The sequence below is a fragment of the Myotis yumanensis genome, unplaced genomic scaffold (genome assembly GCF_028538775.1).
Source record: "Myotis yumanensis isolate MYYU_CA2020_CCGP unplaced genomic scaffold, mMyoYum1.0.hap1 SCAF_3, whole genome shotgun sequence".
Lineage (NCBI taxonomy): Eukaryota > Metazoa > Chordata > Mammalia > Chiroptera > Vespertilionidae > Myotis > Myotis yumanensis.
This window is the reverse complement of record NW_027223754.1, coordinates 212,574,721-212,599,955: the sequence shown is the minus strand read 5'-3', so window position 1 is coordinate 212,599,955 and position 25,235 is coordinate 212,574,721. Positions and strand designations below refer to the sequence as shown.

General features: G+C 61.5%; 1 protein-coding gene across 4 annotated transcripts in view; it reads right to left on the bottom strand.

Annotated features, from left to right (window-relative positions):
- Positions 1–1,736: 1,736 nt before the first annotated feature.
- The window catches only part of ARHGAP8 (Rho GTPase activating protein 8), a 37,051-nt gene continuing 13,552 nt past the window's right edge, over positions 1,737–25,235 (bottom strand). For 3 of the 4 annotated variants that reach the window (XM_070411273.1, XM_070411274.1, XM_070411271.1), the window contains exons 4-13: positions 23,818–23,905; positions 21,411–21,542; positions 20,219–20,305; positions 17,347–17,445; positions 15,041–15,151; positions 8,011–8,084; positions 5,006–5,083; positions 4,205–4,333; positions 2,663–2,766; positions 1,737–2,112 (exon numbers count right to left, since the gene is read on the bottom strand). In XM_070411273.1, the coding sequence (XP_070267374.1) occupies positions 1,801–2,112; positions 2,663–2,766; positions 4,205–4,333; positions 5,006–5,083; positions 8,011–8,084; positions 15,041–15,151; positions 17,347–17,445; positions 20,219–20,305; positions 21,411–21,542; positions 23,818–23,905 (1,214 nt within the window). In that variant the 3' untranslated portion in view covers positions 1,737–1,800. The remainder of the gene's footprint in view (positions 2,113–2,662; positions 2,767–4,204; positions 4,334–5,005; positions 5,084–8,010; positions 8,085–15,040; positions 15,152–17,346; positions 17,446–20,218; positions 20,306–21,410; positions 21,543–23,817; positions 23,906–25,235) is intronic. The other variant, XM_070411272.1, reaches the window with a different exon arrangement.

The following is a 25,235-nucleotide window of genomic DNA, read 5'->3' as shown; positions in this document are numbered from 1 at the left end:
GGGACACTGTCGTAGTGTGTGTGTGGGGGGAGGGCGGCGTGACTAGGCACCACAGACCCCAACAGAAATATATTCTCCTGGAGGCTGGAGGCCGAGATCCAGGTGCCCGCAGGGCTGCTCCTCCTGACGCCGGGGACAGACCGTTGGTGACCAGCCCCTGGTGACCTTGGTCCTTTGCCTAGATAGCAATTCTTCCTTGGCGTTCTCACCCATGGCCACCGTGCCATTCGCTGGTGATCTTCGCATGCCCTGCCACTTCCGCGTCCTTGCCACCTCCTGTGTCCCCTGCCATCTCCCGCGTGCCCTGCCACCCCCCGTGTGCCCTGGCCTGGACGCATCGCCCGCCTCTGCCTCCCTCTGCACACAGTGTGCTTCCTGGGCGCCTGGGCGTCCAAATGTCCCTTTTCATAAGGACACGGCGTAACGGATAAGGGTCCACCCAATGACCTCACTCAAACGTAGTCATCCTACTTCCGGGTGAGGCCACGTGCACACCCAGAGGGTTGGGGCTTCAGCAGTAACTCGGCGCCCGCCTTCTTTTACTGAGATGCTGGGGAAATGGAGCTTCGATGCCGGGAGGCTGACGAGGCCCCGCCACGCTGAAGCCACGAGCCCCCTTATCCTGCCAGAGGGAGACCGTGGTCACAGCAGCCACCGGACAGCGTCGCGGCCCCCTCCCGGCGTCAGGGCACGTGAGGCGTGTGTCTCACGATCGTGCCGCACTGTGAACCTTTCTGCATGATCCATGAGGCCTGGTGTAAGGCCGTTATTCCGGTGCTCGCAGTGGTGAGCGCGTGAGGGAGCCGTCATTTTTATCTCAGATTTTTTCCTGCAACAGGACCCCGAGGCCACTCCCGGGATGCACTGAGCGGGGTGAGTACAAGATGCCCTCCTGGGGGCAGGCGCCGAGGCCAGCGGCTCCTCCAGGGGCCGAGGCGGGGACTGGGGGCTTTTCTCGGGCTCAGACTGCGACCCTCTTGGGGACCCCACTCAGGCCTGGTCCAGGCTCCCTGTGCCGGGTGGTCAGAGCTGCAAGTGTGTTTGCAAATAGAATAAAGAGCCTTGGCCTGTCTGGCTCAGTGGATAGAGCGCCGGACTGCGGACAGAAGGGTCCTGGGTTCGATTCCCAGTCAAGGGCACGTACCTCGGTGGCAGGCTCCTCCCCAGCGGGGCCCTGGTCAGGGCGCATGCAGGAGGCGACCAGTCGATGTGCTTCTCTCACACTGAAGTTTCTCCAGCAGCTCAACAGGGTCCATGACCTTGTAACAGGATGGCCAGGACCACGGGGCCAGAACACGTCGCCTGCTTTACCACCCCAATTCTCCACAGCCCCCCCCCGCCTTTGCCAAATAACTCTGCAGAGCCCTCCCACTGCGGTCCCAGCCTTGGCCATGAGACTGGCGTGGGCCAATGGCGTGCGAGCACGTGCGACAGCAGCCGGAACGAGGAGGCGCTCGCCCCTCTGCCTCTTGTGGAACGCACCCCGTGCAGCAGCTAAAGCCCCCACCAGACCAGCACCGCCCAGCTGACCCACCGACAGAGGCCCCGTGGCTGGTTTCAGGTGGCTGCTTTGTTACGCGGCATTGCAGCAGCAGCAGCTGCCAGATACAAGGCCTCACCCAACAAATGCCCATCTTCAGACAGGCCACGGGAGTTATGGTTCTGACAGGCCTGTCACCAGGTCTCTGCCCACGGCTCAGGGACGTGGGCCAGGGCTGAGGGACCAGGACCAGGCCTTGCCACGGGGAGGTCATTTAATGGCGAGTTTACAAAACACACGCGTGCACAGACGGGCAGAGGTCAGCGGGACACTTCCAGCACCAGCGGCGTCTCCGGGCGGCTGCCAGGGGCCGGAGGCCTGGTGGGCGTGGCGAGGCCTCCGGCAGAGCCGCCCTGCTCCCCTGCCCCGGCTGGGCCGGCATCCGGCTCCCCGCAGGTGTCCTGGGCACTGAAGACCTTCCCGTAGTACTCGATCAGCAGCTCGGTGAACAGGTTCAGGGGCACCAGGGCGCCCAGGGAGGACGCCCCCTGGGACGGCCAGATCAAATTCAGCCCAAAGACGCAGGCCAGGTTGGAGCTGGTCATCTTGTTAAAAATGCTCTCCCGGGACACCTGCAGGGCATGAGAGGGTGACCCGTGGGTCCCGTGCAGTGGAACAGCACCTTGTGCTGCCACCTCCCTGCTCTGGGCCTCAGTTTCTCCATCTGTAAAGGGAAGGGATCGGTCTTGATGCCTGAGGGACCCTCCGGCTCTGACCTTCTACAGTCTCCTCTGGGACCCCTCAGACTCCTCTTCTACCCCAGCGGCGGGCCTCTAGCACAGCGGACATGGGCAGGGCCCCTGGCTTCACCCAGCAGACGGCCTGGGACACAACCCCTCCCTCGAGGCTCCCTCCCCAATGCCCCCGCCTCCCGACAGGAGACAACGTGGGAGCAGAGGCCCCAAGATAGAAGGCCAAGGGCAATAGCGAGGGCAGCGGTGCAGGAGTGGCAGGGTGGGCCTGGGCGCAGGGCTGCTCAGTGGAGTCACTGCCCGCCAGGCCTTGGATGAAGCCCTTTGGAGCCAGGGGGTGGCGTTCCTAGGCCGAGGGAGGGTGGCCCCAGACCCGGTCTGCGGCTGACGTAGAGGCCAGGCCTCGCCGGCAGCCCTGCCCGGCGCTCACCTCGTGCAGGAAGCCCATGAGGTAGCTGAGGACCGCGTAGTTGTGGTCCGGCAGGCCCCGCAGGATCTGGCGGCAGCGGGTCACCCGCAGGCTGCTCTCCACACCTGCCACGGCACAGGGGGGGGCGGGGGTCCTCCTGAGTCCCCCCGAGGGGAGGGCCCAGGCGCAGGGGACAGTGCCCCCTGATGGCCTGGAGCTCCTACTCCCGGCCGAGCAGCTGTTCTCAGCAAACCCTCTCTCCTCCAGCTCCCTCCCTGCTTGAGCGCCTGGCTACTGCCTCCCAGAAAGCCGCTCACTTGACAAATGGGAAGTCAGGCCGAGCCCTGGCAGACTGCAGCCCGAGGGCCTGGGGGCCAAATGGCAGACTTTTATCAATAAAGCTTTATTGGCACAGCCACACCTGTTCATTTACATATTGTCTAGGGCTGCTTTGCAGAGTTGAGCCTGGCCCCCAAAGCCTGAGATGTTTACCATCTGGCCCTTTACAGAAAGGTGGCTGACCCGCTCGAGACCAGCTTACCTGTTTGGTTCTCAGTGACCCAGGACCCACACCCACCCGGGATGGAGCTGTCCCAGGTTCTGAGACCCCAGCTCCCTCTTCACTGCACCCCCACCGAGCTCTGTAAGCTGCAGGTCAAAACTCACCAATCAGCAAGCATTCCCCAGGCTCCCGCTGCAGAAGCACACGCACACACTCGCATACACACACACGTACACACTCACATATGTACTCACACATGCACGCACATGCACACATTCTCCCACACACTGCCTTACACATGCACACACACTCCCTTCCACACATGCACTGATACTCACATGCCCTTGCACACACACACACTCACATTCATGCACACGCACTCATATGCACTCACATATAAGCGCTCACACAGACACACACAATCCTTTACACACTCGAACACTCCCTTACACACTTACACTCTCACACACACATACTCACTCTCGCACACCCCAGTCCTCGGCGTGCTGACCTCCCGCCACGCCCTGGGCAGGGTTACCACCAACACGTGCTTTACATGCACAGCTGTTGCTGCAGGACACAACCTCCCGCCCCCCCCCCCCCCCCACACACACAGTGATCGTCCTTCCTCTCCTGGAAACAAGCCGTTTGGACGACGGACACGGCCACGGAGCGCCTGTGAAATGAGGATTTCCGTGGAGCCAGCGAGCCGGGCTCACCTGTCCTGGAACTCGGCTCTCCAGCTCACCCGTCCTTCTAGGAACGATGGCCCGGAGGGGGTCCCGGAGCAGGCCCACCTCCCGCTCGCACCGCGGCCCCTTCAGAGGGAGCCCTCCAGGCCCGAGCAGGGACCCGCCTGCGGGCTGTCACACGCCACGGGGCACGGAGCACCTCCTGTGAGCCCGGAACCACGCCGGGCTCGCCCGTGGCCACCCTGCCGCGCAGCCCAGCTGCGCCGGCCCGGCCCGCCCCCCATGGACGCGGTGCCCGGCTGAGGCTGGGGGTCCAGGTGGGGTAGCTCCCCTCCGGCCCTCGGCGGGCACCCCGGGGCGGGCACGTACTGGTGATCCCGAGGACCTGCTCGTAGGCCTTGGAGGTCAGCAGCGGCTGGGGCAGCTCCCGCAGGAAGGTCTTCAGGACGGCGGCCGGGATGTGCGCGTCCCCGTAGTCGTCGAAGTTCACGGGCTTCCCTGGACACAGGGCGGCCGTCTGAGCTCTGACTCTGGGCCAGGGGGTCCTGCTCCCAGCCGGGCTCGGGGGCAACGTGGCTCTACACCTCCGAGGGCAAGAGCCTGACGCTGGGGCGACATGTCTGGGGGACGACTCTGTCCTCCGGAAATGGGGGTGCTGTCACCCCCCCCTCTGCTTCTCCAGGGTGCCTGGCCGAGGCTGGGGCGTTACTGAGGTCTCTGCTGTGTGGCCTGGTCCGCCTGGGATGGGGGCACTGTGAGGTCGGGGCCCAGGCTCTCGTCCCCCGTGCTCAGCACAGGGCTGAGCAGGGCCGGCCCAAAGCGCCCAACGCTGGCCCCGTCGCTTACGGAGCGACTGTGTGACCATGGAATGACGGGGTGCACGGAGTAGAGGGGACCCTCCCTGTAAGGGAGCTCACTGCTTCCCCAATGTTGTGCGGCAGCTGAGGGAGCCTCCGTGACACAGTCCCTGCCCTGCAAACCCCGGCCGCGGGGAGAAACCCTGAGGCAGGATGGGGTGGGGGAGGGCGCCTGCCCGGGAGGCTGGCCACAGGATGCACCGGCAGCCGCCCTGCCTGGGCTGTCCTGGGGGCTGGGGGACAGTACGTGGCCTTGGGTATCGGGGCTGAGGCCCTGGAGGGCAGGAGGCGAGGGTCCTGGGAGCCGGCTCACCTTGGTTGTAGAGCCGCTGGATCTCGCGGATGGTCTGGACGCTGGCCGACCTCCGGAACAGGCCCTCGGTGCGGAGCCCTGCGGGACAGCCTCCTGCATCCCCGGTCCCGCTCACCGGGTTCCCGACTCCCCGCCCGCCCAGCACGGCCTCCTGCGGCTACCGGGGACCCTCTCCAGGCTGGTCCCCGCCAACCCCCCCCCCCCCCCCCCCCCCCCCGCCGCATCTACTGCCCCGCCTTCATTCGTTCCTCTCAACTCGAACGTTTCCATATTCCCACCGATTCCCTACCCGCGTGCCCCAGGAGGGAGACGGGAAAGGGCCCGGCACTAAAGTCAGGCCTGGCCTCTGCGCTCCGCTGCCGCGGCTGCAGGGGGAGGCCTCGGGCCCTGCCTCCGAGGCTGCAGAAGGGAAGCAGGGAGCATGCATGGCCTGTGCCAGGTGCCCAGGGGCCTCCAGCGTGCTGCTCCCCTTTCTTCCCACGAGTGCCCAGTGCTGACTTGTCCAGCGCCCAGCCACTCGCTGCACATGGTTTAAATTCAAGTTTAATTAAAATGCAATAAAATATAAGACTCCAGGCACCCAACACATGAGCTACACATGAAGGACTCTCTTGCCCAGGTGGGTGGTGACACCCACTTAGGATCTCACAGATGAGACCCCCATGCCCCCCCGCCCCCCAATCCCCCAGCTGCCTCCATTCTGAAGCTGAGGGAGAGATTCAACATGGATGTCCAACTCTGACCAGTGCCTGTGGGTGCCCTTCCCGGTCCTCGTCAGCCAGGAGAGCTTCCCATGTGTCGTTACCACAGACCTGGCCGGTCTGGCCACACTGCCCTCACCCTCCCCCCCACCCCACTGCTGCTCTAACCCTCTCTCCAGCCTCCAGCCGGTCCCATGGTCCTCCTGGCCTCAGCACTGCTATTCCCTCCGCCTGGGGGGCTAGTCCCTCTCTGTTTTTGGCTGAGTGACGGTAAGAAGCAGAATTCTCGGACGCCCCCAGGTTCCCGGACCCAAGCACTCAGTCCAACACTGACCACAGTGCTGCGTGGAGGGACTTTGCAGCTGCAACTTAGGTCCAAGGCAGTCGACCTTGAAACAGGGGGATGAGCTTGGGTGGGCCTGACCTAATCAGGCGGGGGTTTAAAAAGGGACCAGCTTCCTCCTGGCAAAAGGAATGTGGATTCTGGGGACAGGGACGCCGTGCGTGGCCAGGTCTCCGCGGGTGGAGGGGCCACACAGCCAGGCAAGTGAGACGGGAAGAGGCCCGTGGCGGGCGGGCGGCCAGGAAGCAGGCTCCTCAGAAGTTCAACCACAAAGAACGGGGTCTGGCTGCGATCTGAGTGCGTGTGGACGTGGAGGCTGCCGCGGAGCCCGGAGGGAAGGCGCATGCCCAGCCCTTGGATTCAGCTTTGTGAGGCCTGAGCAGGGAGCGGCCCGTGTGCCTGGACTTCTGAGCTCAGAAACAGAGATAAAATAACACCTTCAAGCCCTGGCTGCTGTGGCTCAGTGGATAGAGCGCCAGCCTGCGGACTGAAGGGTCCCGGGTTTGATTCTGGTTAAGGGCACAGGCCCGGGCTGTGGGCTTGACCCCCAGTAGGGGGCGTGCAGGAGGCAGTCGATCAATGATTCTCTCTCATCATTTATGCTTCTATCTATCTCTCTCCCTCTCCCTTCCTCTTTGAAATCAATAAAAATATATTTTAAAAAATAACCCATGCCCTGACCCATTTGGCTCAGTGGATAGAGCGTCAGCCTGTGGACTGAAAGGTCCCAGGTTCGGTTCCAGTCAAGGGCATGTACCTTGGTTGCGGGCACATCCCCAGTGGGGGGTGTGCAGGAGGCAGCTGATCGATGTTTCTCTCTCATCGATGTTTCTAACTCTCTATCTCTCTCCCTTCCTCTCTGTAAAAAACCAATAAAATATATTAAAAAAAAATAACCCATTCATGCTGTCTCAGGCCACATAATCCATGGTGGTTTGTGACACAGCAGGGAAGCCCGCTCCGACCGGCTCATCCCCGAAGGCAAGGCAGAGATCAGCCACCCTGGGCCCAAAAGGCCGGGCCCTGTGCTGCGGTCACCGTGGTAACCAGGTGCCTGGGGCGCCAATGAGGAAGCGCTCAATTCACATGTTCACGCAGCAAGTAGCTGCTGAGCCCGACGGTGGGCTGTGTTCATGTGTGAGGTTTTTTGTTTGTTTGTTTTTAATGAATAAAGGAGCAGCTGCATGAAAGAAAAAGACACCCCTTTCACAGTTTCTGACTTTGGTCTTTATGCGCTATCTTCCGTCCCCTCCTGAAACACACAACGGAAAGGAGCGTAGGAGAAATGGTGTCTAGTCAGAGTGGAGACAGCTCCAATGGCACGCAGGCCCTCCAGCCACGGAGGCGCTGTCTGTGTGACTGAACGCACAGTTCCTGGGGCACGTGCGTGTGTGCGTGCATGCACACACACACACACACTCACATACACACATGCACATGCACATGCACATGCAGCACCTGTCCCAGCCCCTGCTGGTGGCCACCACCCCTCCCGTCCCTCCTCTGTTAGGATCAAAGCAGCCTCCACACACCTTCCCTGTGGCTCTGGGCCTGGCCTCCGGGGTCTTGGAGGAGCCACAAGGCTCAGTCCGCCAAGTCCCCGAGCGCCCAACAGGGTCTGCACACCAGGCTCACCTGTCGGGTCAGAGGAGTCCCTGCTATGGAGGCCCCTCAACAAGCCTGAGAATCGGGCACTGCTATTGACCCATTGCACAGATGAGGAAACAGAGGCCCAAGGCCACACGGCTAGGACACCGTGGAGCCAGGATTCAGACCCAGACAGTCCGGGTCCAGAGCCCACAGCTGGAGCCATGTGCCTGAGCCCGTCCCAGCCTGGGCACCCGGCCTGCGCGGGTTCCCACTCCTCCAATTCCCCGGCCCAGGGCGCTCAGGACCGGAGTGGGCCTCCTGGGAGGACACCCCCAGCCCTCACGGCCCAGGCGGAGCCCACACCCACTCACCTTTCTCCCGCAGGTACGTCACTGTGAACCGCAGCACCGGGGGGATGAGCTCGCCTTGGTTTTTGTCTTTGAGGCTGAGGGGAGAGAAAAGACGGCAACAGCTGTCACCTGGGCTGGATGGGGGATCTCGACAGGGCTCTGGTCCTCGCCCCACCTGCGGGGAAGCAGGACCGAGGGCCCCGCCGAGGGAGACGCAGCCTCGGCCTCAGGAAGCAGGTGGTCTGGTGGCCAACGAGTGGCAGGAATAATACAACCGAAAGCGCGGTGTCGCCTCAGAGGGCAAAAGAGGGAAGGGCATTCCAGACGAGGGAAGCACAGAGGGGAAGGCCCAGAGGCGAGAGGAGACGTGGCCCTGAGGGCAGAAGCAGGGACCCGGGTGGATGCTGATCAATCAAAAACATCCGTGAAGAAAACCCGGATGTGGCCTCAGAGGCCTGTTCACACTCAGCCTCTGGCTGCGCTAATCTGATACCGATTCACATAAAGAACCTTTAAAGCATTATGTACAACATACATGAAAGGCCCTCCCAGACACAGACACGGACATGGACACAGACACACACAGAGGCACAGACACGGACATGGACACGGACACAGACACGGACATGGACACAGACACGGACATGGACACACGGACACAGACACACAGACACAGACACAGACACAGACACAGACATGGACACAGACGTGGACCCGGACACGGATACTGACACACACATAGACACACAGACACGGACATGGACACAGACACACACAGACACAGACACGAACATGGACACAGACACACACATAGACACACAGACACGAACACAGACCCAGACACGGACACACACAGACACACAGACACAAGCACGGACATGGACATGGACATGGACACAGACACACACATAGACACACAGACATGAACACAGACATGGACACAGACACACACAGACATGGACACAGGCACAGACAGACACACTGACACAGACACACAGACAGACACTCCCCCCCACAGCTCATTTGGCAGAATCAGGATCTGAAGCCAGAGAGAGAGAGAAGGAGACATCGATTGGTTGCCTCCCACATGTGCCGAGGATCTAGCCTGCAACTGAGGAATATGCCCTTGACAAGGAATTGAACTCGTGACCCTTCGGTCTGCGGGCCGACACTCTAACCACTGAGCAGCCAGCTAGGGCGAGTTTGTGATTTTTAAAAAACAGGAGGAACAGGGAGGGAGGGAGGGTCACCTGAAATTACGGTGATAACAGGGAGGGCGGCACCCAGGCTCCTCCCACCCTCTGAGCCGGTCCTTCATCTCACACCCCCTCCCACCCTCTGAAACCGATGGATGGTGCAGCTCGCATCACGATCGGCGAAGGTCTCGGCCACAGCCAGCCGGGAGGGCCTGGGTGCCGCCAGAACTGGGCAGCGCCCATGAACATCACGGAAAGCACCCAGCGTGAGGGCCTACTGTCCGCCTGGCACGCTAAGCCCACTGGCTCATTACAGCGCCTCCTGTTTACAGAGGACAAAGCAGACCGAGAGGCTAGTTGTTCTATCTGCAGTCACACAGCCTAGGGTTCAATCAAAGCAGACTCCCAGGCCCCTGTCCCTGGAGCAGCCCCAGGCTTGTGTTCTGAGGTGGGGGTCTGGGTGCAGTGGGGGTGCTGGGAGGTGGCCCAGGCCCTGGAATGCTGTGAGTCACCTCTGCTCAGCTGCCCCCCTCTTTGGGAGGCAAATGGGCAAAGAGAAACAGGTTTGCTTCATCGGCGAGACCAGGCCCCCAAACTCTAACGGGTGGGGCTTCTGGCAAGTGAGGCCGGCACGTGACCTGAGCCGGAGCCTCAGGAGGCCTGATTCCCCCCAACATCCCCCCACCGCCCCCCACAGCTTCCCAGGTGGCGTCTCACACTCTCTGCACAGCCACTGGGTGCCGGAGACCACAGACGCGTGTCCCCTGCCCACAGCCACCCTTCACCTCTTCCCTTGCAGGAGTGTGCCCTGCTCAGTGAGCCTTCTGCTCTGCGAGAGAAGCAGAGGCCAAGGAGCCACGCGGTCCCGCTCGCCGATGCACAGAGCACCCCTGGATCCGTCACCATCGGTCACTGACAAAACAGGGCGGAACAGGTACAGCGAAAACTACAAAACGACCTGGAAGTTTTGAAAAGGTCCCAATAAACGGGAAGACCGCCTGCGTTCACGGACTCAGATCGCAATATTGCTAAGATGGTAAAACCCCCAAACTGACCCGGAGGCAGCACCATCATCCCCACTGGGAGCCCCGCGGCCTGCGCTGCAGACTGACAAGCAGGTTCTAAAATTAACATGGAAACTCGAGGGACCCAGAATAGCCGGGACGATCCCGAAAAAGAACAAAGTGGAGCTCACACTTCCGATTTCTAAACCTACTAAACGCTTCACTGATTAAGATAGTACGGTGCCAGCATCGAGGGCAACAGGGCGGACTTGAGAGTCCAGAAATAAACCCTCACGTAACGGCTGACTCGTTTTCTGTTGTTTTTTTAATCCTCACCCAAGGATATGCTTTAAAAAAAACATTAGAGAGAGAGAGAGAGAGAGAGAGAGAGAGACATCAATGTGAGGGAGAAACATCGATTGGTTGCCTCCTGTATGGAACCCACAACCTATGTATGTGCCCTGACCGGGAATCGAACTCACGACCCCTCAGTGCGCACAGGATGATGCTCCAACCAACTGAGCCACCCCGGCCAGGGCTGGCCAATGGGAGAAAAACAGTCTTTTCAACAAGTGGTTCTGGTTTGTGTGGAGTCATCAGGGAAGGCTTCCTGGAGGAGGGGACTCTGAAGGAGGAAGAAGAGCAGGCGAAGTGCTAGGTAGCAGGAACTGGCTCATATAGTCTGACACCCTGTTGTTAGGCCCCCGTGGCCCTGGAGGGTGAGGGGGGCAGGGGCTCAATTCCAGTTACAGAGAAAGAAACTGGCGTTGCTAGCTCGACTTCCCAAAGCTGGAAAGTGCCAGAACTGGGATGTGGCCTCCCCTCCCCTCCCCCATCCCCAGGAGGCCCCTCCCTCTTCCCAGTGGCCCACCCTGGCCCAGACAGGGCTGCCCTAAACACACACATGCGTTTCCACGCTCCCTCTTCAGGCACAGCGAGCCAGCAAGGACCTCCGGAATCTGACTGCCCCGTAATATACGGACTCAATTAGCCTGTGCTAAGGTGATGGCTTTCTGTTTTGTGCTGTGGAACCCAACTCAGCAAATTAACATTTGTGAATAGGACTCTGTTATGAATTTTAATGATGTTTATTCATTCATAGTCCAAGCAAATTACATATTCGGTGCTTTACTTAATATGTTTATTGCCATTTTATTACAGTGTTCGCAATGAAGCGGCATAAAATATTAATTTAAAGAGCCGATGGCACGGATTCCCTCTCAGAGTGGCCCCGCAGGTTTTCACAGGTTGTGCGATGCTCCTCGTCACTCCCTCAGGGTACAAGGAGCGGATTTTCACAGTGACGACCGGCCCTGCTGCAGGGGCGGGGAACGTCCGGCCGGCGGGCCGTACAAGGCCTGCGAGGTCATGTGGTCTGGCCCTGCCGAGGCACTAGGGGTGAGTTACGTGTTTGACCAAACATCGCGGGCCAATGTTTCCGTTGATAGTTTTGTGTGGCCTGCAAATGATGTTCTAAATATCCCATGGCCTCTGGCAGAAAAAAGGTTCCCCACCCCTGTTTGTAGGCATGCACCCGGCTTTTGTAAGGGACATCACTGCCGCCTGCCTTCGATCGGGAGCTCAAACGCTGTGTCCACACGTTCCGAGAGGCACCTGCTCAAACCCAAGGCCACAGGGCCTGGTGGGCTTCGCAGAGCAGAGGACCACACAAATTACTGCGCATCCCCCACACTCGGGTGGGTGGCTTTTTGAAAAGTATATATTTTTATTGATTTCAGAGAGGGAGGGAGAGGGAGAGATAGAAACATCAATGATGAGAGAGAATCACTGATTGGCTGCCTCCTGCAGGCCCCACACTAGGGGTCGAGTCCACAACCCGGGCACGTGCCCTTGACCGGGTTCAGTCCGCAGGCCGACGCTCTATCCACCGAGCCAAACGGGCTAGGGCTCGGGTGGATGGCTTTTGAAGCCCATGAGGTGGGCGTGCTTTTGGTTTTATATTTTTAAAGGTTTATTAGACAACACGAGACAGAAGTGGTTCTGAGCAACAAAGGAGCGAATCCAAAAGGTGCAGCTGGTCATCAGGGGGAGGGCTGATGACGGAAAGGCCAGTGGCCTCGGCCACAGCCGCCAAGGACCCCCGGGTCAGGACACAGCAGCAGCAGAACTGGGGGGCAGCCGGAAACAGGCCAGAGGGTGACAGGTGGCTTGAAACTCCCTCGCCTGCTGGCTGGCCATCCCTGGGACCCTCCTCTGAGCCGAGTTCTCACCAGCGCCCCCAGAGGGGCCCACGGTCACTGCAGGTGCGTTCCCCACCCTGCCTTCCTGGGGCCTTAGGAGCGTGAAGTCACACACACTCACAAGAGCGGGCCACACCAGCACGTCTTTACAATATTTAAAAAAAGAAAAGGGTGCCCTGGCTGGTGTGGCTCAGTGGTTGGGCATCAACTCAGGCACCCAAAGGCTGCCGGTTTGATTCCCAGTCGTGGCACATGCCCGGGTTGCAAGCTCCATCCCTGTGGGGGAGGCAGGAGGCAGCTGGCTGATGTTTCTCTCTCTTCGATGCTTCTGTCTCTCTCCCTCTCCCTTCCTCTCTCTCTAAGATCAATTTAAAAATATTAAAAAAATAAAACTAGAAAGAAGAAGAAGAAAGGACAGGAAGTGCCGTTTGGTGAGCTTTCGTTCCAGCGATATTCAGGGGAGGGTCCCGTTTGAAATACACTGATTCGCGAAGTGCTTACAAATGCCGCTGAGGGGACCCCTGTGTGCCTGGCTGGGGGGCGGGGTGAGCCTCCACGGCCAGCAGCTACACTGTTCCATAAAGTTAGACATTCAGTGCCTCACGTGCAGCAGCCACGTCTCGACAGCCACACGTGGACAGTGCGGACCATGTCTAGCATCACAGAAAGTTCTGGAAAACAACGGTCCATCTTTAACGGCGGTGACACACCCAGGCGCCCATCCTACCTCCTCCCTGCACGCCAGGCGCCCCCCCCCCCTCCCTGCTGCACCTCCCGGCCCTCCCTGCCAGCTCTCAGCCGGCTCCCGGCCCACCTGTCTGGCTGGGGGCGAGGTTCCTGCACAGCCCCTCCCCCGCACACCCCACTCTGCCTGCCTCCCATGGGCCCTGGGGGTCCCGGGGGAGAACCCCTTCCGGCCTTTTCCACCTCTGGGGGTGCCTGCTTCCCTCGGCTTGTGGTCCTGCAACGTCCCAGCCCTGCTTCCTGCTTCATCCTCACATCTCCTCTCCCTCCTCCTCCTCCCTCTTATAAGGACCCTTGTGGTGACACTGGGCCCCCCGACAATCAGGATAATCCCCCACCTGAGACCCTCAACCAGTCACACTCACACAGGCCCTTCTGCCATGTAAGGCGACAGATTCACAGGTTCCCTCGACCGAAACGTGGACGTCGGCGGGGGTGGGGGGGGGGGTGGGGGCGGGGGGTGTGTGTGTGTGTGTGTGTCACTGTTCTGCCCGCCACACCCTCCTCTCTGCCCTCCTTCACTCCAGGCCAAGAAGAGAGGAGGGGTCCCTGGGGCCATGTCTGCCGCCCCCTCGCCCCTGAACGCATGCGTGAGAGGACGAGGGGTCCCCACCCCCAGAGGCCTCGGGAAGGACAAGTGACAAGTGCGAGGTGGCGGTGAGCATCCTCCAGCCCCGCCCCGTGCTGCCCAGAGCCTCCTCACGTCTCCGCCTCTCAAAGTGTTTCAGGTCCCGCGAGGGATTTAACAGGTTTTATGTAGGAGAACACACTGCACAGGAGTTTCCAACAGGAAATGGCTCACTGAGGTGGATCTCCCTGTGCATCCTATAGATCAGGCCCCGCCACCCCCGCGGGAGGGGGAGACCTCCCCTTTGCCGGCCCTCATCAGGTGCCTCAGTGCCAGGCCTATGGCTCAAAACAGAGGGTAGGAGGATGGACAAAGAGCTCACCGCCGAACCCGGAAAACAGCCAGAGACTCCCCACTCAGCCTGGGGATCAGGCTGCCATCAAGGAGGGCCCTGCGTGCATCAGGGAAGGCTTCCTGGAGGAGGTGCCACTGCTGAGTCTTAGAGATGAGGTGGGCCCGAACGGGTGGCCCAGAGTCCTTTACAAGGTGGTGGGAAGTGTCCCGGCCGTGGCCCGGGGCTGGGGCCAGAGCTGCCTGGTACGCAGCGGTGATGAAAGCTGGGAGGACCCTGGGGCCCTGGTCCTCTGCCTGGGACACAGACACACACACACACACACACACACACACACACACACAGAGACACACACACACACACACACAGAGACACACACACAGACACACACACACACACACGGCGCAGGCACGCGGCTCAGTCACACGTCACTATTCCTGCAGGACTAAGCTTGGCGACCGGAGGCAAAGGTCTGGGGACGACCTGCCCACACACACAGGGCGTCCCAGGGCCCCCCACACACACAGGGGCGTCCCAGGCCCCCCCCACACACACAGGGGCGTCCCAGGGCCCCACACACACAGGGGCGTCCCAGGGCCCTCCCCACACACACACAGGGGCGTCCCAGGCCCCCCCCCACACACAGGGGCGTCCCAGGGCCCCACACACACAGGGGCGTCCCAGGGCCCCCCCCCCCACACACAGGGGCGTCCCAGGGCCCCACACATGCAGGGGCGTCCCAGGGCCCCCCGACACACACAAGGGCATCCCAGGGCCCCCCACACACCGGAGCGTCCCAGGGCCCCACACACACACACAGGGCGTCCCAGGGCCCCCCACACACCGGGGCGTCCCAGGGCCCCCCCCACACACACAGGGGTGTCCCAGGGCCCCCCCCACACACAGGGGCGTCCCAGGGCCCCACACACAGGGGCGTCCCAGGGCTCCTCGGAGGAAGCGAGGACAGGCGGCGCCGGCTCACTTACTACTGCAGGCTGACACCAAACTGCTGGGTGGGCAGCGGGGGCCGCGGTGGCGGCGTCTTGACGGGAGCGAGTGGCCGGCCCTTGTGCAGGTTCCGGAGCTTCTCGTCATACCTGCGGGCACAGCAGAGGCTGGCTCTCACCCTGCGGGCAGACACACGGCCGTGCACACACACATGCATGCACACGCACACACACACACACGCACACGCACATGCACACACACGCGCGCGCACACACACACGCACAACGTGCACACATGCCACCCATTGCCGCAGGGGTTACACAGACGGCAGGAAGGGAAGTCCAACCCCATCAACTGCCCAGTCTCTCCTGCCAACCCCTGGCCACTGTGTCACCCACATGTGTCTGCACAGGGACAGCCCCCTCCCTGGCAACGCCCTCCTGGCCACTGTCCCTGTGACACTCCTCAGGAGTCACCTCCTCCTGGGAGCCTCTGCGGTACCCCCTCCCCGGGTCCCTCCCCGCTGGGTTCAGTGCCTCCTGCACCCCTCCCCCCTCCCCGGGTCCCTCCCCCCTGGGTTCAGTGCCTCCTGCAGCCCTCCCCCATCCGGGGTCCCTCCCAGCGGGGTTCAGTGCCTCCTGCACCCCTCCCCGCTCCCGGGGTCCCTCCCCGCTGGGTTCAGTGCCTCCTGCACCCCTCCCCCCTCCCCGGGTCCCTCCCAGCGGGGTTCAGTGCCTCCTGCAGCCCTGTTAGCACTGGTGCTGCCCGACCACCTGGGAGTGTCCTGAGGGCAGGTGCTCCCTGCACTGCTCCCCCCCAGCATCTGGCACTGACTTGGTGCCCAGAGGGAGCCCAGCATCTCCAGCCTCCACTGCATTCGCTTGGCAAGGGCCCTGCTCCTTCAGAGGAGCCCCAGAGAGGGAGCTGCAAAGGGCACAGGCACCAGGGAGGGTCAGAGGGCACCAGGAAGGGTCAGAGGGCGCCCAGGGAGGGTCAGAGGGCACCAGGGAGGGTCAGAGGGCGCCCAGGCAGGGTCAGAGGGAGCCCAGGCAGGGTCAGAGGGTGCCCAGGGAGGGTCAGAGGGTACCCAGGGAGGGTCAGAGGGCGCCCAGGCAGGATCAGAAGCATCGGCTGGATCGGGCCCTGCCCTGTGCTGGCTGGGGGTGAGGCCACCACACACCTTCCTGGGCCCCCCTGCCCCCTCCCCACATGAGACGGGAGGGGGTCGCTCGCTGCGTGTAAAACAAAGCACCAGACACACCAATGGGCTTTCAGCAAACGCCACCGGCCCCGTGGGTGTCCAGGGCACCGGGACGTCCTGAGAGCATTCGGTCCCCACAGCGTCCCCACACCCTGACTCCGGTCCCCACGCCCTGACTCCCCTGACTCCGGTCCCCACGCCCTGACTCCCCTGACTCCGGTCCCCACACCCTGACTGCCCTGACTCCGGTCCCCACGCCCTGACTGCCCCTGACTCCGGTCCCCACGCCCTGACTGCCCTGACTCAGGTCCCCACGCCCTGACTGCCCCTGACTCCGGTCCCCACGCCCTGACTGCCCCTGACTCCGGTCCCCACACCCTGACTGCCCTGACTCAGGTCCCCACGCCCTGACTGCCCCTGACTCCGGTCCCCACACCCTGACTGCCCCTGACTCCGGTCCCCACGCCCTGACTGCCCCTGACTCCGGTCCCCACGCCCTGACTGCCCCCGACTCCGGTCCCCACGCCCTGACTGCCCCCGACTCCGGTCCCCACACCCTGACTGCCCCCGACTCCGGTCCCCACACCCTGACTGCCCCCGACTCCGGTCCCCACACCCTGACTCAGGTCCCCACGCCCTGACTGCCCCCGACTCCGGTCCCCACGCCCTGGCTGCCCCTGACTCCGGTCCCCACGCCCTGACTCCGGTCCCCACGCCCTGACTGCCCCGACTCCGGTCCCCACGCCCTGACTGCCCTGACTCCGATCCCCACACCCTGACTGCCCCTGACTGCCCCTGACTCCGGTCCCCACACCCTGACTGCCCCTGACTGCCCCTGACTCCGGTCCCCACACCCTGACTGCCCCAACTCCGGTCCCCACAGCGTCCCCAAGCCCTGACTGCCCCTGACTCCGGTCCCCACAGCGTCCCCAAGCCCTGACTGCCCCTGACTCCTCACCAGAGCAAGGACGCTGCCCCCCAGGCAGCCCCGCCGGGGAGCGTGTAAGACCCATCCTGCCACAGAGGCCAGAAAGCGCCTCTCCCGGCGGTGGCACCTGCCCTGGTGGGCGCCAGGCTGGCCGGTACTCGCTGGACAGGAAGAGGGGACGGGACCGAGGTCACGCGGGATGGGGTGTGACTCACCGCACGACTTCCGGGGGGATGGCCAGCTGGTCGCATTTGAGGTGCTCACGGAGCTCGCTCAGGTAGTTGAAGTAGGTGACTTTTTTCCCAAACTTGTGACTAAAAGTGCAGAAGGAGGAGATGGGAACATTAGGCTGCCACAGAGCTGGGGGCGCGGGGAGGGCGGGGGCTGGGCGGTCAGCACGCGTGTTCCACTGAGTGTGGCCACCCGCTGACACCTCCTACACCAGGCGCAGAGCTGCAGGTGCGGGGGTGCTGGGAGGGGTACGGGCTGGGCGGTCAGCGCCGTGTTCCTCTGACAGTGTGACTGCGACACCTCCTAAGCCAGGGCTCAGAGGCCGCGGCGCCCTGGCTGCGGACATCTCGCTTTTATAGGCTCCCGGATGCACCAGATGCTCCGGAGACTCCTCTGCGTACGAACAAGACCTGCCTCCAGGTTGAATGGGGAGGGGGGGGGGGCGGGGGGGGTGACCTGCGGGGGGGGGGGGCGTGGGAGCGAGGGCGCGGGCAGGGCGGCCGGAGTGGGCTGGGCCCAAGGCTGCCCAGTCAGTGGTGGCTTCCCAGCTGGCCACCTCCTCTCCCCTGAGGGCGGGGACCAGTCCAGTCCTCCCTGGATTCTCCCCAGGACGCAGTGGCCCTGGGGACACAGTGGAGCCAGCACGGCCACAGGCCAGACAAGCCCTGGGCGTCCTCGCCCCTGGGAACGGCTTCTCCCTCCGGAGGCGACCATGGCACCCAGCCCACGGCCACACCAGGCAGGCACCACCCCGTGCCCGGCACTGTTTCTCGTTTCTTTTTTAAAATAAATTTTATTTTTCATTACAGTTGACACACGCTATTCTTAGCGTCAGGTGTACAACCGTGACCAGACACCTGGGGGCTGTAGGAAGTGACGCTGATGAACCCAGCGCCCACCCAGCCCCACACGCGGTTACTACAATGTTCTTCCCGTGTCCACCATGGCCAGTGAGCCTCGGTGCCCTGAGCTGCAAAGTGGGGAGGGCACAGGAGGGCTGTCGTGTGAGCCCAGCACCTGCTCCTGGCAAGGGACCACTCATTTTCTTTTTTAACGTAAAAAACAAATCCTCACCCACGTATGTTTTTTGTGGATTTTAGAAAGGATGGGGGAGAGAAAAGCACTGATGGAGAAATATCAACCGATTGCCTCCCATATGTGCCCCGACTGGGGATCGAACCCATAACCCGTGCCCTGACCAGGAATCGGACCGTGATCTCCTGGCTCATGGGTCGACGCTCAACCACTGAGCCACACCAGCCAGGGCTGGGCTGCAGGTTGTACAGCTTCCCTGAAGCATGACTGACTGACACAGAACGGCCCTCGCTCACCTGCAGTCGGGTGAGTGTGGACGGTGCGTGCCCGTGACACCGTCTCCACAGTCAAGGTGGTGAGTGCATCCGCCTCCCCGGCTTCCTCGTGTCCTCCTGTGTGTGTGTGTGTGTGTGTGTGTGTGTGTGTGAGTGTGTGTGTGTGAGTGTGTGTGTGTGTGTGAGAGTGTGTGTGTGAGTGTGAGTGTCTCTGTGTGTGTGAGTGTGTGTGAGTGTGTGTCTCTGTGTGTGTGTGTGAGTGTGTGTGTGTCTGTGTGAGTGTGTGTCTGTGTGTGTCTGTGTATGAGTGTGTGTCTGTGTATGTGTGTGTCTGTCTGTGTGTGTCTGTGTGTATGAGTGTGTGTGTGTGTGAGTATGCGTCTCTGTGTGTGAGTGTGTGTCTGTGTGTATGAGTGTGTGTGTGTGAGTATGCGTCTCTGTGTGTGTGAGTGTATGTGTGAGTGTGAGTGTGTGTGTGTGAGTGTGAGTGTCTCTGTGTGTGTGTGTGAGTGTGTGTGTGAGTGTGAGTGTCTCTGTGTGTGTGAGTGTGTGTGAGTGTGTGTCTCTGTGTGTGTGTGTGAGTGTGTGTGTGTCTGTGTGAGTGTGTGTCTGTGTGTGTCTGTGTATGAGTGTGTGTCTGTGTATGTGTGTGTCTGTCTGTGTGTGTCTGTGTGTATGAGTGTGTGTGTGTGTGAGTATGCGTCTCTGTGTATGAGTGTGTGTGTGTGAGTATGCGTCTCTGTGTGTGTGAGTGTATGTGTGAGTGTGAGTGTGAACACATGAGACGCGCCCTCTTAGCCAGTCTCCGAGCGCATGACACCACTGTTACCGCAGGCTCCGTGCCGCCCAGGTCTCTAGAACCTTCCCATCTCATAACGGAAACCGTGCTGTTTTATCACAAGCCCAGCTGAGCCCAGAGCCCGGGGGAGGCCCAGCCGCGTGCACTGGCTCCCCCTAGTGGAGGAGGGGGAATCAGATCAGTGCCCGGGACCCCAGCCTCCTGCACTGGGGGGCTAAGGGGGCCTTGGGGTCCTGCGGGAACATCCGCGGGACAGAGGCGTCAGCTTCAGAGCTGCAGGGAGGCTCCGTGTCCCAACGCCAGAACCCTCAGCCTCTGTCTGCGTTGCGGTCCCTCTCCCGCCCGCGGCACTTGCTGGACCCCAGGCTCTGCAGATGGCGAGCAGGGCTCAGGCCGCCGCACACTGAGGTGTGTGTGTGTGTGTGAGTGGGGGGTGGTGGTGGATGGTGGATGGGTGGGTGGCATGGGGTTCCTCCGGTTCCCTCACAGCACAGGACACTGTAAGATCCTTCTCAAGTCCCAGAATGGCCCAGAGAGCAGAGCACGCTCAGAAGGCAGCCTCTCAGAGACCGACCTGGGATCACAGATGGTGCGTGTATATGTGAGCACATGCATGCATGTGCATGTGTGAGCACGTGTGTGTGCGCACGTGTGAGCACATGTATGGGTGCACCCGCTCACCGAGGGAGAGGAGGGTCGCGGGGACCCTGGGGGCAGTGTGGCCGTGGCCAGGCCAGCAGGCGGTACCTGATGAGGGGCTTGAGGACGGTCCACAGGACTTTGATGAAGCTGGTGGGGTGCACCACGTAGAGGGCCTTCAGGTTCTTCTTGTACCTGAGGGAGGGGACAGGCCTGACCCGCCGCACGGCGACGCCCGAGCTGAAGGACGTCAACCCCAACTCTGAGAGGGTCCCCCGGGGCGTCAGGACCCCGCCTCCCGCCCAGGCGTGGGCAGCACCTGGTGGCGGTGTCACTGGGGCTCACACGGAGGCCGGGGCGGGGCGCACCTGAGGGCTATGGGGCGATGCGCTCAGAACTGAACTGCACAGACCCTCACCCCCTCTCTGCTCGGAACTGACTCGGAACAGCGTCCCCCACCGCGAGGCACCAGCACCCACTTAAAAACGAGGTGCTGCTAGCTCCCTCCCTCCCTCCCTCCTGAATAATTCAGTGCAAAGCCTGTGGGCTGAGCCAAGGCAGCTGGCACACACCGGGCAGACAGAGGCTGCGGGCGGGCCAGCGGGGGACCGAGGGGCCTGGTGGGGTCAAACCGGCCCGCCTCCTGGTTTGGTACGGCCCGCAGCCAAGAAGGGGGAACGTTCTCCCACGGTTGGAAAAAATTAACAGGGTAACAGTTCATGACATGGCGTGTGGAAATGGAATGAAGTTCACACTTCAGCGTCCAAAACTACTTTTTAAAAATTTCATCCTCACCCAAGGATATTTCTTTCAATGATTTTTTTTTTAAAGAAAGTCGAGGGGAGGGAGGAAGGTGGGAGAGAGAGAAACATCGATGTGAAAGAGACACACGGCTGCCTCCCACACCTGGCCCGACCGGGGCTGGGGATCGAGCCTACAACCGAGGCACATGCCCCTGACTGGGAATTGAACCCATGACCCTTCGGTGCACCGGCCGGCGCTCTAACCACTGAGCAACCGGCGAGGCCCAGAGCCGCCTTTGCTGGAACACAGCTCCCGTTTGCTCACACACCGTGGCTGCACTCACGCCGTTTGGCAGCTGAGTGGTCGTGACGAAGACCTGATGGCCTGCCGAGCGGGACTCCTGACCGCCGGCCCCGTAAACACGCGTGCCACCCGCCCCGCGGACCACGCAGGGCACAGCCCCGGCTCCGAGAGGAGGCGACCAGCCACTCCTGCCCGTGCCCCCCGCACCGTGAGCCGCGTGTCGCCCGCCCGCCCCCCAGGCCCCGGCACGCACTTCCTGTCGAACTCCCGGTAGGCGCCCTGCAGCCAGCGCAGCGACGGCTTGTTCTGGCTGCTGAGCCCGAAGTGGAAGTAGACGACGGTGTAGTCGCTCTGCACGTGCTGGTCCAGCGTGTGCCTCAGGTACCTGCGGGAGCACAGCTGTCACCAGGTCATCCTCTCGTTACTATAGGGCGGTGATGGCGAACCTTTTGAGCTCGGCGTGTCAGCATTTTGAAAAACCCTAACTTAACTCTGGTGCCGTGTCACATATAGAAATTTTTTTATCTTTGCAACCATATTAAAACAAAGACTTATATTTTTGATATTTATTTTATATATTTAAATGCCATTTAACAAAGAAAAATCAACCCAAAAAATGAGTTCGCGTGTCACCTCTGACACGCGTGTCATAGGTTCGCCATCACTGCTATAGGGTGTCCCAAAATTCACGCAAGATTTGAATTTTGCGTGAGCATTAACAACAACAACAAAAAATAAAAGCCTAATTTTACTTGGTTTATTGAATCAGATTTTAATATCTGTTGCCCTTTGATTTCAATCCCTTCAATTTGATAAGCATTACCAAGTACCAATGATGGCCCAGGAGCAGGGACAAGGAAGACCAATGAAGACCACGGCTTTGCGTATGTGCCAGCAAAGCCGTGAAGGCCATTTACCCGATGTGCTATTCCATACGTAACCCTATACTGTATACTTTATGAATCAATAAAAAATTTACAATTTTTCATTATAAACCTGTGTTTTCTATCAAAATTACTTCTTGCGTGAATTTTGGGACACCCTATATGAAACAGCCCCCCACCTCCACCTCCGTCCCCGGACCACCCAGTGGCACTGAGGCATTCACACTGTCCTGCCACCCCCCCACCTCTAGTTCCAGAATGGGTTCCTCACCCCAAAGAAAGCCTGTACCTGCCCCCCATGAAGCCACCATCTCCCCGCCCCCGCCCCGCCCGGCCGCTGGGTCTGTCCGGCTTCTTCTGCCTTCACAAGACGGCATGTCCCGATTCGCTCCTGCCCAGAGCGGCACCCGGGCTGCGGGCCGACCCGCGGGTCACGGATGACTTGATGCCACAAAAGGCACAAATGGACAAGGAGAGGGTTTGACCTCAGAGGACCCAGATAAGCGCTGTCCTGGGACCAGGTGTCCCCTCGCCCTGGGGCCCGTGAGCTCCGGGGGGTGGGGGTGGTGCAGCCGGTGGCAGCTCCCTCAGGGAGGCCACACTTCCTGGCGGCAGACACGGGCGCAGACTGTCCCGGCCCGGGTCCCGGCAGGGGTTCCGCTGTCACCGCTGCATCTTGAGTTGCTGCCGGAGGTTCTGAGGGATCGGGTCGGACGCGTGGGCCCAGGGACTCTCAGAAAGCAGCCAGCCCTAAGGCTTCTGCATGTGCCCTTGACTGGGGGTCGAACCCGTGACCCTTCGGTCCCCAGGCCAGTGCTCTAACCACTGAGCAAACCGGCCAGGGCTGCTCCTGGATCTGACCGGCCTCTGTGAGCTGGGGCTGTAGACACGGCCGCCCTGAGCTGCGGGTGGGAGTCGGTGGGTTCCCGTAGAGCTGCCACAGCCCCCCCTTCCCCCCTCCCCCCCACCTTCTGAGCCGCCCCTCGCCACAAGCCAGGCTCCCAGGCGGCCGCACCCTCTGTTCCTCGCAGGGGCACACAAATTTCCCAGAAACGCCCAGAAACGGGCCGGGGTTCAGCCAATGGGGGAACCGCAGTAAGAGTGTTGTCAGAGAGCAGATCCAAGGCAGGAGCACCCACGAGCCCCCGGGCGCAGGAAGTGCCCCAAAGTGGTCCCCTGGCTGGGCCTGCCTCGCAGCGTAACTTGCTGAGCAGGAGGACCCTGATGGGAACGGTGGCCACAGTGGCCGGTGGAGCAGGAGCCGTCCTCAGACCGTGGCTCCCTCCCCAGGCGATGTGCCACCGGCCAAGGGCTCCCGCTCACCCAGAGGGCGACTTGCTCACCCAGAGGGCGACCCCCAGCAGAGATGGGCCAAGTGTCCCTGCTCTCATGCAGCTCCTGGCCCCACCAGGAGGGGGCGCTGGAGGCAGCGTGGCCCTCACAGAGCTGACGGATGCCAGCGGCAAGGGACAGGATGGAAGGGTGATGGTGGCCAAGGCAGCACACAGGTGAGTGGGAGGTGCAAATGCAGAGGCCTGAGGGGGGGGACGGGGGATGGGAAGGGGCAGAGGGGCTTTGAGGGAGAGGGAGGCCTAAAGGGCCCTGGGGCCTAGGGCTGAAGCTCAGTCCCTGGCGGTCATGTGACATCTGCCTGGGGATCCGCTGGTCAATCTACGAATGTCAGCCTTTGACCCTGAACATCCGTTCAGGCTGGTGACGCAGGGGTGTGCGCACGGGAGGCGTGCAGGGAGGCGTGCGGGCACAGGGGGGACTTACTCCAGCAGACGCCTGTGGTTGAGCTCGTGCGAGGGGGGCATCCGGCAGCAGCTGAAGGTGACGATGCGTCTCCCGAGGTGGTCCTCCCCTGCAGGAAGACCCGGCTGAGCTCCGAGGCACCCACCCAGCCTGGCTCTCGGAACCGCCGGCCTAACACACATGGGCGCTCCTGACCGCCCGCCCAGCTTAGAGGGGCAGGCGGCCGGCACTCAGAGAAGGCAGCGCCTGCAGGGCGAGCATCAGCCACAGGACACAGCAGGCCTTCCACGAATGCTGGTGCCTCCCGTAGGCACAGGCCCACTCCCTCCCTGCCCTGATTCCCCGGTTTTGGTGGGGGATGGGGGCTCGTAGCGGATCAGCGCACAACGGACCTCCTGCTAATGGGGGCCCTGTGCCGGCCGCGAGAGGGGCTGCTGGGCAGCTGGGCCAGAGCACGGAGGGGTGTGGAGACAGGGCAGAACGGCAGGCGAGGAAATCGGTACTCAGTTCAGTCAGCAACAGGGCATGAGGGGCACTGCCGGGCTGTGAGCTCCGCCACCCTGCCACCCGCACGGGAGAGCTCAGCACGTGCAAAGGCACTGGGGCAGCGACATGGAGAGGGGATGGAGCCCGGCGCCACACCGGGCCCACTTCCTTTTCCCCAGCAGCATCCTGCTTGCACAGAGCAGTGAGCCAGTCACTCCTCGTTCAGTAAACACTGAGCACCTCTTGTTTGCAGGGCCCACCGACTAGCATGACACTCAGCTGTGAAGAGAACTACTACTTCGAAGGCTTTTTACTCCCCTTAAAACCAAAAGGCCCCTCCCTCAGCATTTTCTTTCCATAGCAACAGATTCCTAAGGGTCCAGCCAAAGGACCCTCACAGCATATTTACCTTCAACAAACATTCAGCAAAGCTCACAGGGAGTGGGGCAGAGGGTAACCCGGTTCCTGACATTCTTTTCTCTACACCTGGTGCATTTGAAAAGTTCCGTAGTAACGAGAGGGAGAGGGACTCATTAGCCGGGCAGCCCTGAGCCACCCCCTCTGCTCATCTGCAATACGGAGATAATAATGAAAGACTCGGAGGGGTACAGGAAGGGTTAAACCAAGAACTTAAAGTTGGCATAGCGCTGGCACACAGTAGGTGCTCAATAAATGTGACATGTTACCACGTGCCTGGATGCTGGGTGCTTCCAGGGGGGAAACTGAGGCCCAGAGAGGCAAAGTGAGCGTCGGAGCCGTTCAGCTCACAGCTGGCTGACTCTGAGGGCAGCACCCCCAACCAGGCCTCCCAGCTCCCTCTGCCCCTGGGAACCCCACAATCCCAGCGGGGAGGCTCCCACGCTCCTCAGCCGTGCGGACCCCGGGGACAGCCAGCCCCTACACCCGATTAAGCAGTCACCACAGCAACTGTGTCAACAGCATCCGTCAATATG